Source organism: Astyanax mexicanus, chromosome 12, assembly GCF_023375975.1.
Source record: "Astyanax mexicanus isolate ESR-SI-001 chromosome 12, AstMex3_surface, whole genome shotgun sequence".
In the NCBI taxonomy this organism is placed as follows: Eukaryota; Metazoa; Chordata; class Actinopteri; order Characiformes; family Acestrorhamphidae; genus Astyanax; species Astyanax mexicanus.
In genome coordinates, this window is record NC_064419.1 from 42,609,598 (window position 1) to 42,630,474 (window position 20,877).

General features: G+C 39.5%; 1 protein-coding gene across 4 annotated transcripts in view; it reads right to left on the reverse strand.

Annotated features, from left to right (window-relative positions):
* Positions 1 to 360: 360 nt before the first annotated feature.
* Positions 361 to 20,877, reverse strand: part of fhad1 (forkhead-associated (FHA) phosphopeptide binding domain 1) — a 32,939-nt gene continuing 12,422 nt past the window's right edge. For 2 of the 4 annotated variants that reach the window (XM_049486140.1, XM_049486141.1), the window contains 10 exons: positions 19,590 to 19,696; positions 16,869 to 17,028; positions 16,670 to 16,754; positions 15,459 to 15,609; positions 15,228 to 15,325; positions 13,221 to 13,316; positions 11,007 to 11,233; positions 10,186 to 10,348; positions 6,235 to 6,315; positions 361 to 799 (listed from right to left, as the gene is read on the reverse strand). In XM_049486140.1, the coding sequence (XP_049342097.1) occupies positions 608 to 799; positions 6,235 to 6,315; positions 10,186 to 10,348; positions 11,007 to 11,233; positions 13,221 to 13,316; positions 15,228 to 15,325; positions 15,459 to 15,609; positions 16,670 to 16,754; positions 16,869 to 17,028; positions 19,590 to 19,696 (1,360 nt within the window). In that variant the 3' untranslated portion in view covers positions 361 to 607. Of the gene's footprint in view, positions 800 to 6,234; positions 6,316 to 10,185; positions 10,349 to 11,006; positions 11,234 to 13,220; positions 13,317 to 15,227; positions 15,326 to 15,458; positions 15,610 to 16,669; positions 16,755 to 16,868; positions 17,029 to 19,589; positions 19,697 to 20,877 lie in introns of those variants that run through there. The other 2 variants (XM_049486142.1, XM_049486143.1) reach the window with 2 other exon arrangements.

Consider the following 20,877-nt stretch of genomic DNA (forward strand, 5'->3'; position numbering starts at 1 on the left):
TTTTACAATACACAATTTTTGTTCATTTTGTTTGTTTTTCTTAAAAGTTCTGGCAGTTTACTGTTAAATTTATAATGTACCATTTAACCCTTTCAGACCTGAATTAAGTTGCAGTGATGGAAAAATATGAGAAAGCTGTTTTCTGTCTGTAACGAACACAAAATAAGTTTCTAATATCCATATATAAAATCTACATAAAACCTGATAAAAACAATGAGCTTGTATTGCTTTGCCTTATTTGTTCTGTAGGGCTGACATGTCCTCATGTCTGAAGTGCACATTTTTTTCCAGTGAAGTGGGAGGGGTGAATCTACTGCCTAAACCCTTATGATGATGCTGAAGCAAAGAAAAGCAATCTGGCCATCATCCATATTTATTATTATTAAACAACTTTACATATGTTGGTTTAGATATATAGATTATACAAAGACCATTGATTACTTAATTACTTAATTATTAGCATTATAGTGCCAGGGACTGTCACTTTAAGATTAGCTCACAGGACAGACCCTTGGATGGGTCCAGCTGTCTGTGCTGTAACAGCAGTGGCCTCACAGCCACAGAGTTATTAACTGCATGTGTTGAGTGAAGCTGAACCTGTGTGGGGTCAGTGGGCCTCAGTGAGCTCCATGGTTGGTGGTGGTTGTTGCTGCAGGACGATGACCGGCTGAGTGAGCACTTTACAGGCGGCCTCCTCCTTCTGCCCAGGTTCACTCTTCACAACGTCCACCTCAGACTCTCTCCTCCGTCTCCTCTCTCTCTGCTGCTGCTGCTGCTGCCGTCTCTTCGGCACTGCCACCTGCACCAAACACATACATATCGTTGTTTTCCAATAAAAAAACACTTATCTCCATTTTTGTCAATTTTTAGTTTACTACATAATTTGAACAGACAAACTGTCCCTTACACTGGGCCAAAATTTCTTAATGAACGGACCAAAAGAACCTCTTTAAAATGACCTGAAATACATGTTTTTTAAAACTTTGACTACCATTGAAAGTTTACAAGATTTTTCCTCTCTCCTGTAAAGTTGTTGTTTTGGAGATAAGTGTTTTTCATTGGACAGCGACGATATTCATCCAAATATAATATACGATATCAACCGTTTTCAGCATTAACAAACACACAAGCGCACATATATACAAGTAAGGCAGGGGGAAAAGGGCAGCGGGTTTACGAGCTTAAGTAAATGGAGCCATAAAAACCACATTAAGGAAAAAGCAAATTAGTGGGTGCAGCCACTGTCGTAAACTCTATTAATTACGCAGCACAAGGTGGTACGCAATAAAATCTCCAGCCAGACTTGTTTACAACCTTGTAATTCAAACGATCCAGTGGCATTCGGGAGAAGAATGTACAAAGTCTAAGACACAGTGTGTGTACAGCATTTCTGTTTGCCACAGTGCGTAATGAAAGCAAATGATTGGAATCCCAATAATTTCTGCAGAAATCCAGCTTAGACACAGGGTTTCTATATGGGCATGACACACACACAGACTGTACTCCCACTAACTAGCACAGCTGAGTGGTCTGCGTACAAGAGAGCGCAGTACTTAATGTTTGTGAATTATTCATTAAGACAGTGACATTATTGATCTTGTGAGCTTTTGTTAGAAAGATGACACCGTGTTTCCTTCATAATGGATATATTAGCATAATCCACAGACTGTATGAACTGGCTGAAGTGAAGCGTCACCCGAAGTCTAGTGCCTTCCATCCAGTTTTTCTTTCCATCTTCGGTGTCTAAGTTTAACAAGTTTAACAGTGTCTAATTAATTTTTCTAACATTGCCACATTTTTTATTCTCCCCGAAAAATCGTATTCTGCTAAATCATAAGAATGAAATGATTAACAGACTTGGCTTTAAGAATGTACTCTAAATCTCACCTTATAATGTGTATAAAGACACCTGTCACCAGTGTTGGGAGTAAAGGCGTTAAAACTAACGGCGTTACTAACGCCGTTACTTTTTTTCAGTAACGAGTAATCTAACTAATTACTATGACTGTAACTATAACGCCGTTACCATTTCCGACACCCCGTTACTGCACGTTACTTTAGCAGCTCTATGAACTTTTTTTTTTTTACTTCGCTTTGCCCTGGTTAACCCCTCCTCTGTCCTGTGAACTTGAGCTTCTGGCCGCTGTGCCTGTAGGTTTACGTGGTTTGGCGTGGTGAAGTGAGGCACAATTGTGACGATTTGCGTGCTCTAATCAATTCAGTGATTGCCGTGGACAACCCAAGTTCCGAATTAAGGACGTTAAGCTCTTTTTAGCTGCTCCGGTTTTTGTGGTGCTGCTGCTTTCTCTTTTAGAGCTTAGATTCTCTGCCCGAATCCCACCTGACCTGAGGACCGACCCGAAATCAGGCTCCTATTTTTATTTTATATAAAGCTCTGGTGTGATAATCACAATGTTGCTAAGTAACCAATTATTATTGTTCACTAAAGCGAACGAAATAGCGAAAACTGAAAGTGAAAAACATTTGTGTTAACTGAATCTAATAAAAACGGTAATTAAAAGGAAAAACATAACCATCTCGAACTGTATTTTGTGTTTATAAAACTAACTAAAACGAACTGAAATTACTGATAGAATACCCTCATTTTTGTGTTTAATTTATTTATAAGCGCTGTTGTACAGCGGAGTTGTACAGCGGGCGGTGTTGTGCCGAGCGCGCGGCACCTCGTGGTCCGTTAGTTCTTGTGTAAAGCGCTCGCGCTAGCAAGCCCACCCTAAAATGAACAGAAAAAATAAAAACAAAATAAAATTAAACTATAATAAAAATGAAAACTGTAATCACGTAGCTCTGGGCGCACGTGAACGCCTCCGCGTTTGACTTGCAGCATTGTGTGTAGCTGTTCTTAAAAATCATTTAAATTAAATAATAGTTCTATGCTTCTATGTTACAGTGTTAATTAACATAATTCTGATTATATTTCGCTCATTCAATCAGCCCGAAAACAGACAGTTTATGGGGCGGATCGGGTCGGGTTCATAATGACAGTTTATGGTTCGGGCTTGGGCAGAATGTGCACGGGCTCGGGCTGGGTCGGATTTTTTGGGCACGATCTAAGCTCTATTCTCTTTTGGTGAAGCTGTTATATTAATACCATTTTAACGGGCATTAAATTGTTGTTTTTGTCCATTATTTTGTTTTATATATACATATTTCTTTTGAGTGTGGCTTGGTTTGTTCAATTTCATCCCCAGACGCGTTTTTCCGCTTTTTTCAGTATTACAAGTTTTAGTAATTTTCTTTGGTTGTGTGGAGAATTTCGTTTTATTTTTTTGAAATTCGTTAGATTATATTTTTGTCAACATTTTGGGTTTATTTTCGTTTGTTATTTTTTGTTATTTTTCTAATAATAATAGTAAATGCATAATTGATTTCCTTTTTTTGACGGGCGAATAATAAAAAGTAACACGATAGTTACTTTTACTGGTAACTAATTACTTTTATAGTGGAGTAACTCCGTTAGTAACTCAGTTACTTTTTTGGAGAAGTAACGAGTAACTATAACTAATTACTTTTTCAAAGTAACGTGCCCAACACTGCCTGTCACAGAATCAGTCTCTTTTATTCAAACCTCTCAACCTCCATGGGCAGGACCCAATAACTGTTAGGGACAAGACTGTAGACCTGCTCAAGGCTGGAATGGGCTGCAAAGCCACCAGCAAGAAGCTTGGTGAGAAGGAGATCACTATTGGCATGAGTATTTAAAAATGGAAGAAATATAAGCCCTTGCTCTGAAGCTCCATTCAAACCCTTACCTCATGGGGTAGGGATGATTCTAAGAAGGGGGAAGTGTCAGCCCAGATTTACACAGGAGGAGCTTGTTAATGATCTCAAGGAAGCTGGGAGCCAAGAAAACCATTAGTAACACACTTAACTGTAATAGATTGAAATACTGCAGAGACTGCAAAGCAAAGTCTCTGCTTAAAAAGGCTCATGTACAGACCTGTCTGATGTTTGCCAATGAACACCTGAAAAAAGGCTTGGAAGAATGTGAAGACCAAAATTGTGAAGCTGCAATAACACCATCCCCACTGACGAACATGGAGGTGGAAACATTCTGCTTTGGGGCTTTTTTGGTAGAAGTAGAGGAAGACTTGAACGGAATTATGAGTTTAGGGGTTAATTATGAATGGAGCCATGTACCATAAAGTTTTGAATTAGAACCTCCTGGCCTTGGTCAGAACATTGAAGATGGGTTGTGGATGGGTCTGCCACCATGATAATGACCCAACATATATACAACCAGGGCAACAACGGAGTGGCTTAAGAACACATTAAGATCCTAGAGTGATGAGTTCCTTGAGTTGCCAAATCCTAAAAACTTTAGGATTTGGAGATTTTCTGTGCAGAAGAGTGGACCAAAATCCCCCTTGAATTCACTGCATGGTTGGTTTAAAGGCAGAGATCAAATCTGTGCCCAGCATAAGCATGGTGTATATGGTTTAGTATATGGTCTTGTCTTGTTTTATCTACAGTAATTGGTATAAACAGATAAAAAAACAATTACAATTGTAATTCAAAGGAATATAGAACCCTAAACAAAAGCTAAAATAAACAGCTAAATTCATAGGACATCTGTGGCCAATCACTCAGAGAACAGCTGAGTAGCCAAATGACACAACGCTGGTTCTGCTAAAGGGTCGTGGACAGATGCTGGGCGGTCCTTGACAGCGTCTGTCAGCATGTAGGAATGAGTTTATGGAGACAAAAATCGAGCCTTAAGGAACAGCTGCATAAAATCAGGTCTGAGCCAAACAGAGATGAGATCATATTCAGGCCAGATTACCACAGCTGATCGAGAAGAGCTGGTCAGCTGTGTGCATCCTTTAATGCTGTTTAACCCTTTGAGGCTTTGAGGCATCTTCTCCAACAGCAGTGATAAGATGCTTAAACACATTTATGATATTTCCATATACACTATTTACAGCTTATAGTACGGATTTAAGTTCCATACAGGGCACATTACAGAATTTATTTAAATGTAGAATTATATAGTTGTCTGTGGCTTTTATATACTTCATATCAATATTTAGAAATTAAGAAATATACTGTGAAATATACTACATTTTTGGCCAAATCATTCAGCCCTAGAAATGGCCTTTCAGTTGTGCAACTAAAATATCAAAATCTAAATCTGTTTTATTTTTTTTTCTGATTGACACTCAACTCTGCCTGTGATCTCTAGCCTCCAGACTACGATACCCAGAATGCACTACACACTGACATCACCCCCTCACACGATCAGGTCACTGCACATGGAAACTACAGGAAGTCAATCACCGGAATATTGATTACACCTGTTCACTAACATATATATACAGCTCTGGAAAAAATTAAGAGAGCACTTACATTTCTGAATCAGTTTCTCTGATTTTGCTATTTATAGGTTTATGTTCGAGTAAAATGAACATTGTTGTTTTATTCTATAAGCTACGGACATAGGAACATTTCTTCCAAATTCCAAATAAAAATATTGTCATTTAGAGCATTTACTTGTAAAAAAAAAATAAAAATGGCTGAAATAACAAAAATAAGATTCAGAGCTTTCAGACCTCAAGTAATGCAAAGAAAACAAGTTCATATTTATAAAGTTTATAGAGTTCAGAAATCAATATTTGGTGGAATAACCCTGGTTTTTAATCGCAGTTTTCATGCATCTTGGCATGTTCTCCTCCACCAGTCTTACACACTGCTTTTGGATGACTTTATGCCACTCCTGTTCCAAGCAGTTCAGCTTGGTTTGATGGCTTGTGATCATTCATCATTCTCTTGATTACATTCCAGATGTTTAAATTTGGTAAAAATCCAGGAAAAACATCAAGTAGTCTTTTATTTTTTCCAAAGCTGTATGTATATATATACACACATTTTCATGCATGACCTTATTTTGTTTTTTCCAACCTTTTTCGCGTACCCTGTGACATAGCCTTTCTGAGTATGATCTTGTTTTGTTTTTCTTGACCTCGATTCTGCCTACCCTCTGATATTGGATGACCTTTGGACTGATTCCTGTTTACGGTATGTTTACTCTCCATTGCTGCTGTATTCTGGTATTGACCCTGAATGTTCTGCCTATCCCCTGTACTGCTATTTTTGTAAATAAACCATCTTATTTGTATCTGTGCAGAAATGACTGTATCCCTGACAGGGTTAACAAAACGACCCAGAAAGTACCTAGAAAGGCTGCTGGCTCTGGAACTTCTAAACCAAACTCACCTTATCATAGTTGTCATTTGGTACACAGTTATGATGGCCAATCCTTGCACTCCTCCCCTCCATTCTCTCCACATTCAGAGCCTGAAAAGACAATCTTTATTACTCAGTGCAGGAAAAAGAGAGGGAAAGAGGAAAAGAAAAACAGAACAATGGACAATCAGGGTTTTATCGGTCAGCTAAAATGACATGCTTTGATTTAATTTTTTTTTTTAATTATTGTTTACCGAAAAATTGAGTTAAAACTTGTTTGCTTTACAATAATTATACTTTGAATGTTTTGGTCAGGTGAATAAAATAGATATGTATATTTATTACTTTTAGAAAATGCTATATAGTGTACAGAATAGCTCGGAACATGACACTTGCTCTCACAGCCTACAACATAGAGGCAAGGCAGTTATGATCTAAGACAGGGGTCGGCAATAGGCAGCCCACCAAATGGGGCATGAAACATCTGGCCCATGAGGTTGTTTGAACTATAATAAACGATAAAGAAAAAAATAAATAAAATGCTTCTCTGGTGAACTTTTGTTTACATTCCTCCCCTGTCTCCCTGTCGTGCTCTGCGTGACTTTAGTTTCCACCCGTTCTCGTTTTTCCGCCCATTCTTGGGCTCCCTATCTCACTAGCCGAGGCAGCGGTAGTGTATTGGACCACAACCCTGACAATACAGGTTTGATCCCGTGTGAGGAGAGGTGTGTTTATTTATTTTTTCTTTCTTTTTGAGTTTACCTGCTTTAAGATCAACTGTTCTGGAATTGGGTTCAACAACCCTCTGGGCTGGAGAGCTACTAGTCTGTAACACATCCCATTACACTTCATTTTACAAAACAGATTTTTTTTTGTGGCCCACCATATAATGGCTTGGAAAACATCTGGCCCTCAGCCAAACTTAATTGCTGACCCTTGATTTAGAAGCTTACCTAAGATAGCCTGGGGGTAATCACTACACACCGATGGTGAGTGTCAGAAACTGGGGGAGACACCTAATATGTCAATAGATAAATCCAATAGAAAAACATTTTAGAGTAAAATGTAGAGTCAGCTGAACAAGAGTGTACAATTACTACTGTTCATCAAATACAATATGCTTTAAAATAAACCATAAACCAAATTAGAGATGTTCTAAGCTTTATGTTCTTAACCTTAAAACCAAAAAGTATGAAGTGACCTTTTAAATCAAGCACAATCAGTTACAAAAAAAACAAAAACACACTGATTGCACACAGAGTCCATTTCCTATGGAGCTGATGTAATTTCCTGGATGTTAAATGAGGTCAACTTCAATACCATTAAAGTGTACAGACATTGTGCTCTGAACTGAAATAAGTAGAGGGAAATCAAACACATTAAACCTCTAGTGTAACTCTATCTCTCTCTTTCACACGTCTCTCTCTCTCCTCTCTCTCTCTCTCTCTCTCTCTCTGTCCACCCTTTCTGCAAAAGCAACTGAGGCAATCTAATGAAACTCTGACAGTAACTCGCTGTTGCTGGGCCAGTATGATTCAGATCGTACCTCTAGATTAGCTGGACACATGCATATGGTGGTATTTACACAACAGTCTGGAGGGAAATGACATCATAAAACACACTAACATACTAAATTAAAGGCGTTCCCACTTAACCCCTTAAAGTCTTTCTAAATCTAAACCACAGGATTTCAAATCAATCCTATAACTTACAAATAATTCAGCCAGTCTGTATTGTTGTCCATGCAGTAACTAATATATCATAGTATGTAATAAGCTTAAGAGTTTAAGGGTTAAAACTTAATCATGAACCTAAAGATTAACCTCTTAACCTGCTTAGTTCACATTCTAATTTGTTCTGAGACCTTCCTCCTAACTGGCTGGTCCTAATCACCAACTCATTTGCTCTGAAACCCTCCATCCTCCACCACAGCTATTGGTTCTTATCAGCCCTGTGATTTGCTTGAAGGCCTCCCCCCACCTGTGACTGAACTGAGTCACACTCAAAAACCAAAAAGAGTCTTAAGTGCCTGTTGGACATACAGCTCTGGAAAAAATAAAAGATCACTTAAAAATGATGAGTTTATTTGAATTTGACCAAATTAAAAACCTCTGGAATGTAATCAAGAGGAAAAGCCAATAAACAAAACTGAACTGCTTGCATATTTGCACCAGGAGTAAATACATAAAGTTATCCAAAAGCAGTGTGTAAGACTGGTGGAGGAGAACATGCCAAGATGCATGAAAAATGTGAATAAAAACAAAAATAAAAATATTGATTTCTGAACTCTTAAAACTTTATTAATATGAACTTGTTTTCTTTGCATTATTTTAGGGTCTAAAAGATCGGCATATTTTTTGTTATTTCAGCCATTTCTCATTTTCTGCAAATAAATGCTCTAAATGACAATATTTTAATTCGGAATTTGGGAGAAATTTTGTCTGTAGTTTATAGAGTAAAACAACAATGTGTATTTTTCTCAAACATATACCAATTAAAAGCACAATCAGATAAACTGATTCAGAAACTGAAGTGCTCTCTTATTTTTTTCTAGAGCTGTATAGTTCTGTGTTGAGTCAATTCATTCTCTATGGTGTAGCCTGTGCGAGAGCCCTATGCAACTGCCTGCATTTATACTTTTTGTTATTATGACGTTACAACCATAAGGAATGTAAGATATGACTTATTAAACAAAAAGAATATTACCTAAAAGATAATTTGCTCAATATTCTGTTTAACACTACTAATAATACTCATTCTATGGTTAAGGTGTTTTATTCAGTCTAATTTGATAAGTACAAGAACCAAAGTTACTGCAGCTCCTTTCGCTACACAACATATTGCGGCTCACTATTTATTCTGTTTCTATTGACCTCATTGCTGTTTGAGCCCACAGAAACAGAGCATTGTTAGAGGTCCATCAGGCAGAGAGCCAGAGCACACTTCCTGTTACTCAAGGCTCGTCTCAGCTGGGGCCTCTACAACAGAGCTCTTGCGTGTCTTCAGCAGAACCTGGGGGTTTTGATCTAGAGGGCTGAATAATGCAGTATGTGTCTGGTGAGCGGTCGACAGGGTGCCTGTGGCTCTGTGTGAAAGAATCAAACTGCTTTTTACCTCCGGGCCTCTGATGGTTCTTCTTCAGTTTGATCTCAGTGTCTATACTGCGTCTGTCTGTCTGTCTCTGTCTCATTTTTTCTATATCTGTGTGACACCTTGGAAGAACTCTGATTTCTTTGTGTTTGGCTTTGTATTTGGGCCAAAAATCAAATTTAACCAAATGCTGTTGAGTCAATCAGTCATGTTATGTTTTATATAGAAGGTCTACTTCTTCACATTTATATTTACACACTGTAATTTACTAAACCTAGTTCCCAGCTTTAAATTGGAGCAACTGTCTAACTGCCTAATTGTCAAACAAACAGCAGATCATGGGCCCTATTTTAGCGATCTACAGCACATCAGTCAATTTTGCTTTGTGCAGCTGGATTTAGGGCATGTCGTGTGTCTTTGGTATTGTCTGGGTGCAAAAAATACACCTTGTGCAGCACAAAAATGTTCAAAAGACATTCCCTTTAAGAGGCAGGTGCGCTCTGACTTTGGCACACTTGTATCTTAACAGCGCGGCACTTTCATGCGTCTTAACAGCGAGCAAGGAAACAGCAATGTTATTTTATTTTTAATTCCGTCCATGGGTGTGTGTGTGTTTAAAGAGCGGGGGTGTACGTGTGCTGGGAGCACCTATTGGAACGGACTCTGATGATTGATTTTTGTCTAGTTTTATTTCAGTCAGTGGCGCTCCTGTGTTTTACACCACCAAAACAGGAACACGCTAGAAAGTTACCTGAACACACCTCACTTCCAGACCACCACGCTCATCAGTGTAGATTTATTCCTAAACTCTGGGATGGTGTAAGGTGTAAGACAGCAATGAGCATCGTGATGCGTAGTTTGAATGCGTTTTGGCCTTAGTGTAAATCCTACCTTGCGAGTTTTAGGGCAGTGCTGGTCTTGCTGGTGCTGGAGCTGTGTCTGGATGAGCTGAAGGGCCTGGCGGAGTGCATCGTTTTCCTGCTTCCCACCTTTCAGCTCTGCACGAACACTGTCCAGCTCAGTCTGCAGCTCCTGACTCCCAGTTAGGCTTTCCCTGATAAGAGTGAAAAAAAAAGATTTATGAATATCTAAATAAATAGCTTTGTTCCTCTTTCTCCTTATCAATTTGGCAGTTAGACAGTTGCGCCACTCTAAAGCTGTCAAACCACATTTATAAATGTGTTGAAGAAAGAACAGAGAGGTAAATTCAATTAACTTAGAACTGGGTTGTCGTAGTGTAGTGTAATTTCACAGCTCTAGAGTGGCCCTACGGCCTAACTGCTGCTCATCAGGTGTAAGGTGTAAAGCTCAAATCCCATCAAGAAATCAGTACTCCACTGTCAAAAGTCTTTCATTCTGCAGACATCATGTGACAGGGGACATGTTATCCTACAAATAGGAATTAACATTCAACAAACTTGAATTTGGTATATCAAATTTGTTGTTTCTTGATGTTTTTATGAATAATATCTTGGAGTATTTGTGTGTCTTTATCTTCTTTTAATCTCTAGTTGGGGGGACCCTCTATCTAGTTTTATTTGAATACTAAGGCAAAGCATAGCCTTGTAAGCATATAATAGTTTAGGTTGTAGACTTTATGGGTCGGTTTAAATCTAGTCCAAGACTACATTTTTAAATCACCATTCAAAATGCTAATTAGTCCAACACTTCCTCTGATTCCTGGCGCTATATGTTTCTGAACATTTGAGCACCTCAGTGTGTGTATCTCCGCCTGGCTCTGCTGCAGCAACAGGTGTGTTTTTTGGCTTTGGCTGTTCTGCAGAGCCAGTCGGGTTCGGAACAGCTCCAGGTCGTCCTGCCTGAGGGAGGCCAGCCGCGTTCTCTCTGCTGGCGGGACGTGCTTCATCGGGACACACCCTGAAAGCTGCCCCTCGCTCAGCTCCAGAGCTTCACACAGCGCCCGCGCCAGATCCACGTACTAAACACAACAGCAGAAAGTGAGAGCAGGGAGATAAAAAGAGAGAGTCTGATGGTTTTGGACAGAATCTATATTGATTACATTACTGGCCCTGGAACAGTTCTGGATGACTGGGTCTGTATTGAGTAATCTCAGTCCAAGTCTGCAGTCTGGAACTCTAATGGCCTGCTGGTTTTAGTCTGATCCTTTATTTCCTTTATTTGGGTGAATGAGTTTGTAGCTTGTAGTACTTTAACACAACAGGGGGAACAGTGCCAACAATAAGGCAATTAACTGCTTAATTCAGAACAGAAAACAGCCATTTTCATGATGGTATTTCAGTTTAGATTGGTTGGCTGTTCCAGACATGGGGTATATTAATGAACTTTGAATATTCAGACAAAATAATGATAAATACATAATAGTCGTAGACAGTGCTGGGCGGTATACTAGTTCATACGGGTTTATTTCCTGGAAGGGAATTATCACATACCGCCATTCCGCTACAAGAGCTGCGGAGCGCTGTGCAGAACAGCACCACCAAAGAAGCAGACATAGCTCACTAGCTAATGCTAGCCTGTTAGCATCACAAGCTAACACCGGAGTGATGGTAGCTTAACTCTGTTGAGTCAAATGCTCCGTCCTGCCTGGAGAGAAATGAGAACAGCCCTTTATCTAAGGAGCTCCTGCTGCTGTTTCTAACCGTATCACTGTTTTTATCTGAGTAAAATAGAAAAGCAACAGCAAACAGCAATTATTCACTGAGAAAAGAGACGAATGGAATTTCGCAATCGATCCACAGCTCGAAGAAAAGTTCCTTTCTTCTCCCAGACTAACCCAGAATCGGTCCTGGGTACAGAATCATTTATTCAGCATAAGTGAAAACTCCCTAAAACTCTGGATACAAGGTACAAATAAACTTCAAGAGCAGTAACTTTAGCCCTTTTAAATATACTAATACTGTTGCATTGCACACTGGACTGAAGCAATAGAGCTTTTGAGAAATATTTATTTTGAATACTTAAACATTGGGTATTTTAAGTCCATTTATAGTGTTTATGGAACTATTCAAAATATTGTTGTTAAAATAAATTTGTTGGTGTATCTGCTTTTTTTTAAGGTCTACTGTTTAAATTTGTCAGCTTATTTTGATGAATTCCTTTATATATTGTATAATTTTGTGGGACAAAGTAAACCCAATAGTTAATAAAGCCTTAATTTAACAATACAGTAACACAAACCTATTTAAATCCCAATGGTGAAAAATAAATAATAGTAAAAATAAATACTGTGATATAAAGTGAAACTGTCAGAATCTTGAAAAATAATGTGATATACATTTTTGGTCATACCGCCCAGGACTAGTCACAGAAGTTCAATAAAAAAGTACAATGTTTTTATAGGGATATGCATTAAATGCATTTTACAACAAGGCAATGCAAAACCATATGCTGCACTGTTAAACACCTTAAAGAGTTTTTTCATGAAGAATGGGACAAGATAACACTTACAACACTTCAGCACTTGGTACCTTCAGTGCCTCAACCCATGAGCAGGGATTTCCTACATTAGTAAACTGTTCAGTCCACCCCAGTTATCATACCAGTGTGTGACAAAGTCCTGGTTCTAAACTACACAGCCACTTCCTGTAGCACAGATAAGAAACCATCTCTCTCAGATGGAGCACAAGCAATTCTGACTGTCTGAAACACGAGGAGTAGTGATTACACTGGTGCTATCTGTAAGGGTGTGCCTTTCATTTGTGAAATGTTATGCTCATGGCTTACATATAGAGTTCTGTACCATTTTTCTTTTGCACTACTCACTTCTTGTATACTACAGACATACAGTGTCTCTCTCATACTGTGCAGTCCTGTGTATATTCTGTACTGTATTTATTTCTGGAGTTAGAACAGTGTTGTACAGCTGTTGGAAATGGGCTGAAATGGGCTGAAAGTATGTCACAGGAACTCACACACCCACAGTCAAATACTCAGAGAATACTCACACTTCGCTCACTAAGCTCCAGAGTGTCGGACATGTCCAGTCTCGCTGTGCGTTCCCGAGCTGCTTCACTCAAAGCCTCAGGGAAGGCAAAGCCGCTCTGCAGAAACAAAGCAAATCTGTAACTGTCATAAATTTAACACAGCATATATACGCTGCATATAGTACATACTGTACAATTCATACTGCCTATGTATGAGTACCGTATAAATGACAGCTTAAAACTGCAGGCTTCAAATACACACCAATTTTATGTTCATGAGAACTTCTCAAGAAATTACCGTTCACTGCACTGTCAGACTGTGGATGGTAATAACTTCTATAATGTTTTTTTTTAGTAACACTTCTACTCCATAAACACAATGCCAAGTGTTCAACTGTAACACGGAATAGGAGTCAGGATGCAAATGCAAATGGCTTTTATTTTCCATAATGAAAATAAACAAAAAACAAAACACTAGGGACAAATTAAAGTATAAGGTTACTTAAACAAACACTATAAAACAAAGGATAAACTAAAAGACTCAAACAAACAAGCAAAACAACAACAAACAAAGAAACAAACTACATAAAGCAAACCTTGAATACCTAAGACAAAAAACACAGCAGGTATGAGGCTTAAACAAAACAGATAAACAAGATCCAGACAGAGTAACAGGACACGGTCAAACAAAAAGCACGACACAGAACAAAGGAGCACATGAGGTATTTATACACATGCACACACTAGGGACACCTGTGGAGGTAATGAGGGGGGCGGAGTTACAAATGAGACAGGAGGGGTTACAGATGACAAGGCAGGGCTAAGGCGGAGACAAGACCAAAACACAACATTAGCACATGGCTGGGAAACATGACAGGTAAACAAAAGAGAACAGAGGACAGGAGCAGGAAGGAACCAAAAAAAGGAAAAAGACACTGGACAGACACAGGCTAAAGTGTGACATCAACTTTACCCACAACACACCTCACAACTTATACCAGTGTTGCCATTCCCAAACCCGGAGGTAACATTTTATTATTTATTATATTTTTTGCACTATAAAATGAACTTAAAATCCTTTATTTTTCCCCAAAAATCATCAGTGCAAATTATAATCTGGTGCGCATTTCGTATGAATGTTACCAGTCAGGTAGTAAAGAGCAGTAAAGCCGCTCTGCTGAGTTTCAGTTTAGTTCCACAGCACTGAGGCTGGAGCAGTGATAGCATTAGCCGCTAACCGTGCTAAGCGTGCTAGCTCTTTCACTGTTCAGAGGCGAGTATTTAAAGCACTGTAGTCTGTGTGTTAACAGTGTTAAAACAAGCTAAGTGGGACAAACAGCTATCTGATATAGTCCTGATTTACCGGAACACTCAGGAATCCTCAGTGTAGCATTGTCGGGTGGCTAATTATACTCCTAATGCTAATGCTGCTGCACCCAGCCTTAGCGGAAATCTGGAAATCTAAGCTTACTGTAAATAAACGGAAGCGTTTTACTCACCCAAATAAACACTTTTCAGGAGAGAAGTATAGATGAACATTCAGTGCTTGTTTGACTTGAAAATGGAAATGTTTACTTAAGAATTACAGTTTTGTTTGCTTAACTTAGCTTTACGGGTCCTGCTGAATTAGAAGGAAAACATGTCGACAACCCTGTTCCTTACTAGTGTTGCATAATGCGTCTGCGATAATCCGGTGTGATTTACATCGCTACATCCTGCTATTTCATGACTTTTGGCATGTCATTGTACAACAGATATGTCCAAATATTTGTCGACATCAGTTCTTATTAATGCATTCAGCTACTTTAGGCTGCATCCAGGAAATCTTTCTTTTACTCCAGTTACTTCAACAAAAACAGAATAAAACTTTGTTTTTATACCCTTAATTTCAGATTAAATAATTAATGAGCAGGTGTACCATCATCATCATTTATCCATATAGTGTATGAGTGGGGAAAATGATTTATAGCACAAAGGAAGCTTTAAAAAAGGCTATAAATATAAAGGAAACATTAACTGTTCTGGTACCACAGAGCTGATGGATCCTCTACGTACTGCAGGTCTCTGAAGTTTCTGACTCTTCATTTGACCCTGTTTCACTGGCTCCCCCTGCTGGCCTAACAGCTCTACACACCAGGAAAAAAACATAATCATCATCATTATATCTGAGTTTAGCTCAGTAAACTTCCTGTAAGTACTCTGTATGCTTTGCCAAAACAATAAAAAATATTAATATAATAATCCTAATCTGTCACTTACTGTTGGAACACTTGTGTTCCACAGATCTGATCCTCGCTCTCATCTCAGAGAGCGTTTTCTTCTGCTGGTGCAGCATTTCTTCATGACGATGACCTCTGCCTACTGAACCCTGAGTAGTCATATGGCTGGGATTAACCATGACAGCCACATCCTAAAACACAGGAAGAAGAGAGAAAGTCTCAGCAGGAATTTCAGCAGAAGAAGATCATAACGTACAAAGGCTTTAGACAATCTATCAATTAAACTATACAGTATATAATATTCTAACAGCATGTGCGGCATTAGTGGCAAGATGGCGGTGTTTTCTCTGTTTTCTGACCGGTAATCAAAAGTCTAAAGCGCTGCCACTATCATCGGGAGATCGCTGGTTCAAATCCTGGTCATGCAGCTTGCACAATCAGCTGTCAGAGCCCCGAGAGAGCACAACTGGTCTTGCTCTCTCTGGGTGGGTATATGGCTTATATCTTTCCCCTCATCACTCCTAGGGCGATGTCCATCAGCACAAGGCATCTGTGAGCTGATGTGTCAGAACCGAGTTGCTGCGCTTTCCTCCGAGTGCGCTGTGATGCTACTCAGCAATTCTGCATCAGAAGCAGTTGGAAACGAGGCACTGACTGACTTCACAAATATCAGAGGAGGCATGTGCTTATCTTCAATCTTCTGGTGTTGTGGCAGCACCAGTGATGGGGGATATACAGCTGAGTAGCTGCTGAATAAGTGAGACAATTGGCCTAGCTAAATTGATTAAAAAATGGGGAAAAAAAAAATAATAATGTAACAATAACTGCCTGGTCTGCATTAGTACTGTGCACTGCGCCATTAAAATAGCAATCCACCAAAGACAAAGTGCACCTGGCTCTTAAAGGGAATGTAAGGCAAGTTAGACGCTGATTGGTTTATTTAATTTATTTCATTTATTTCACGCTGTGACCAAAACACACCCATGATTGCTTAAGAGAATTACTACATGCCTTTTGCGTGTTTTGAGCCGAGCATGGTGTACTTTTCCTGATGTTACGATAGCAAAGACACAATGTCACACCCTAAATCAAGCACATGTGGGGTTGACATCTCGTCTATACATAGCTAAAATTTGGCGCTTTTTTGGTAAATGAGGTCAACATGAAAGGGTCAAAAATCTATATTTTGTTATCACCCACATCATCAGTATTTCTATATTACTAGACTCCAGTTCAACTCTGAAATGCTACCTTAGTGTGCTGGTCTGTGAGCAGAGGAATGAGATTGATGTCCTCCTGGCCTTCTGCCTTATTCTTCAAATCTGCCTTCATGTGTCTGGTAGCAAAACAGAATGAGACTGTTATCACCAAATAACACTACTCTGACTTATTAAAACATTATAGATGATAAATAATGTGTGTCTTTGTGTAAATTCCGTTTCTATCATACCTCTGCTTCTCTCTCAGTGCCTTCAGTTCCTGCTCCCTCTGTTCCAGCAGCTGAGAGGTCATGGTTAGTTTCTGTGTGAGAGTGCTCAGCTGCATCCTCTGGTCCACCACTAGAGCTCTGTGTGTCTCCAGCTCCATCTTCTGCTGCTCACTCAGCTCCCCTGAACACAACAGCTGCCTTTCCTTACAAAGCAGAAACTCAAACCAAAAACTGCTCAATAGATCAGAGTTTCTCAACTTTTTTCTATCATGACACCCTTTAAAAGTATGCAAAATGTCAAGGCACCCCAGTTTACAATGTATTTAAAACATATACTCTGCATTTATTTATTAGAGGGAGCTAAACGGGATGGGGGTGTGCTGGCGCAATACTTCAGGTCAAAACGAGGGGTGTTGCTGGCGGAATATTTTATTTCAGGTGAGAAGGGGGGAGGGGTAATTTACAATTAGCGCGAAAACTGCTGACTTTTCAAACGAGTGAAATACTCTGCTACACTCACTGCTGAACTACCACTTGATGAAGAAGTTAATGGCTCCGATTCAGAGTTATCTGACTCTGCAGTCTTCTTTTTAAAAAACGTTCCATGCTAGCTTGAGCGCTTCACACAACTCTCGCAGTGCATCGCGTGGGGGAAAAAACTTTACAGAGTGTCCCAGAGACTGTAAAAAAAGATGGATGCCGTGTCTCCGTTCCCATTCATTCAATGAAAATGAAGCCAAAATCTTCCGCCATGTTGGCGATCCTGCCACCCGATTCTGCGCAGTAGAGACCAGAGGAGGGAGAAAGACTGTGGATCGCAACCTACTCATTTGAATAACCCCGCCCCTGAGGGCTGCCTCGCGGTCATAGACTGCAGAGCGGGCGGAGCGGTGCTGACGGTCTGTTACTGGTCCCGCCCATAAGCAGCCCTTTTACAATAACCACACCTTTTTTGAATAGAGCTGAATAACGTTTTTAAAAACGAATTCTGTGGGGATATAAAAATTTGACAATATAAGCAGAGGTTACACTAGCTGCTGCATTTAAATAAAGGAGGTAGAATTACAGTATATTAGAAAAAAACGTGATTGAAAGTTGTCTGTTTTGCCATTGAAACCTATGGGGATGGGTGGGGTTACACAGCTTTCTGCAGCCGAACAGCAGGGGGTTTCCGACCTGTGGTGGCTTCACTTTTGATTAATACACTGCCTATCTCTGTGGGTCGCATCCTCCAGAGTATGCTGCCTGTGAATTGGGACACACCCCGACACGCGCTGACTCTGGAGAGGAAATATGCGGAGAGCCGCATATTGCGTGAGGCCAGATGGCACCCTGGTTGACAAACACTGCAATAGGTCATTAATGCAGGAGTTTGGCCAAAAAGCAAGTGTGCAAAATACTCTTTTTACCACTATGGATGCATCAAACTTTTTTTTTTTTTTTTTTTTTCCGCTGACACTGAAACCGAACAAAATTAAACATTTGTCTTGTTGTTTAAAGAACAAGCCTATAGCTACACAACTAATTAACACATATATATATATATATATATATATATATATATATATATATATATATATATATATTGAAACTTAGCTAACATCTAAACATCCCAGCAGACAAACCAACAAAGCACAGTACATTTACCTCAGAAGTGCTCTTATAATCCTAAATTAATTTTAGCAGTGCTATTCTAGTTAAACATTTAGCTAGCTCGCTACCTCAGCTGTGCAATTATTCAGAAATGTTCCTCAGCAAAGCTATTCTAATAATGCGTGTACTAGAGCTGAAAAAGAGAGAGCTAAGTCAGAGCTTTAGTGTCAGCCGAGCACTCAAAACCTGAGGAAAACGGCAAAACAACAGTAATCGGACCTTTAATCTGGCATTTAAATGGCTTTTAAAAGGTAAATAAGAGCATTTTTTCGGGATTAAAATGTAATTTCGTCTGTAACTGGAAATATCTGTGCAAAACTGTGCCAGACTGAGGTGCACAGCTTTCGACAGGCTGTCAGCCGCTGCCTTTACAAGTACGTGCCCAACCACTTGGAGATCATGCGGTTACGTCATGTTTAAGCCCGCTCACCCTTCCCATGTGCTAATCAGGCAGCAGCAACCTGTCACTTACACAGACACAGAGACAGTGCTGTACACTCAGAAAATTACAATGCTGTGTATATACTTCTTGTGTTGAACAGCAAACAGCATTGCAACAAGACCTGTTTGGTATAATTGCCCTAGGTGACATCACAGTTCATGCAATGTGACTACTGCGCAATGATGCAATGATGATGTTTAAACGATATACCGTGCAGCCCTAAAGTGTACTAAAGAAGTCCAAGTTTAGTCAAAAATATACCTCAAAGTGCTACTCAAGAATGAAACTTATACACAGAAAGGCAGCTATAGACTACGTCTTGCTAGGTTAGCTAGTTAGCTCAGCAAACATTACTATGCTAAACCTGAACAGCTTTTATCTTTCAGCAGGAAAATTGCCAGTTTCCAAAGGGCTGATAAACTGATACAAAGTTTGATACCAAGTAATGCTGAATACTTTATTTCATTTAATTCAATTTATGTGTATAGAGCATAAAAATCAACTTAAACTCGACATTTCAGCGTTTTTTCCTTTTTTTCCCTGTTGGCCTATTGTGGACCTGCAACTGCTGCTGCAAACATTCTAATATTAACGGAAACTCTGCAATATTAACATCCTTTATTCCTTACTGTCTAAATGTAACAAACCTGTGAGGTCAGAGAGGCGAGCATGGGCATGTGCCAGGTCACGACTCAGAGAGGTGATGACCTCACCCTGCTTGATCACTTCCTGTTGGGATGCTTCAAGTGATGCCCTAAATTAGAGATATATCAAGTCAGTAAACAGACATGTTTTTAGATGCAATTGTTTAAAATAATTTGGGAAAAATAACTTTCATTATTTTTTTTCTGATCTCTTCTAAACTTCTCGGAACGCTACTTAGGGTTCTTATATAAGTGTCTAGCTGATACAGTGATGACAGAACTTGTTAATGTTTTATCACTCAGATGCTCACTTTGACCTTCCACACACATTTATCCTCTTATTCACAGTGAGTCTTCCAGCCCCCACATGACTCCCACACATCCATCACAGAGAGACAACGTCAGCAAGTGCTTACAAAACCTGATCACAAGCTGCATGCGCTCAGCTCTCACTTCACTCTTATGGTCCTTTTTTAGTGATCTATAGCACACTGGTCAATTGCCAATTGTGCAGCTGGATTAGGGTGTATCTGTCTTTGGTATCATACGGGTGCAAAAAATACACCTGTATTAATGCATGAATTATTTTCTTTATTATTCATGGATGTATTTTGAGGCTTAACATGAAATAAACCAATCAGCGTGTCAGCTGTAATTCCCTTTAAGAGGCAGGTAAGCTCTGACTTTGGCGCGTTCATATCTTAATGACGCTTTATGCATCGCAACAGAATATACTGAACTGCGCATTCATGCTGTGAAGGAGCGCCAGTGGCTCATTTAAGGGAACAGCAATGTTATTTTATTCTTTATTCTGTTTATTTTTGAGTTAAAGGTCGTGTTTAACGAGCGGGGGTGTATGCTGACTGTTGATGGGGTGTAAGATAGCAATGGGCATCACAACGCACCTTGCACAGGGCCCTTAAAGTGATTTTAAGAAGTCCTCAACTGCGGGACAGCTGTGGGTGGCATGCTGTATGATCTCACCTGATTGAATCGTTCTTAGGCAAAGTGTGGAGCATTCTTTTCACTTCTGCTCACTACACCTTCATGCCACATCATTGTATTGTGTCCCATGACTTTTGCCATGTCCCACAGAAGCTAAAGAACATGCAGGATATGTCAAGTCATATGTCTGTTTGCTTGGACAGTTTTAGACAGATGCTACCAGTCATGATCATTACCATTATCCACTGCACTTCCCACTGTGGGTAGTAATATCTTCTATGATGTATTCCCTCTAAATATGTGATACTGTGGCTCAGTGAATGTTAAATGTCTACACAACTTGGGA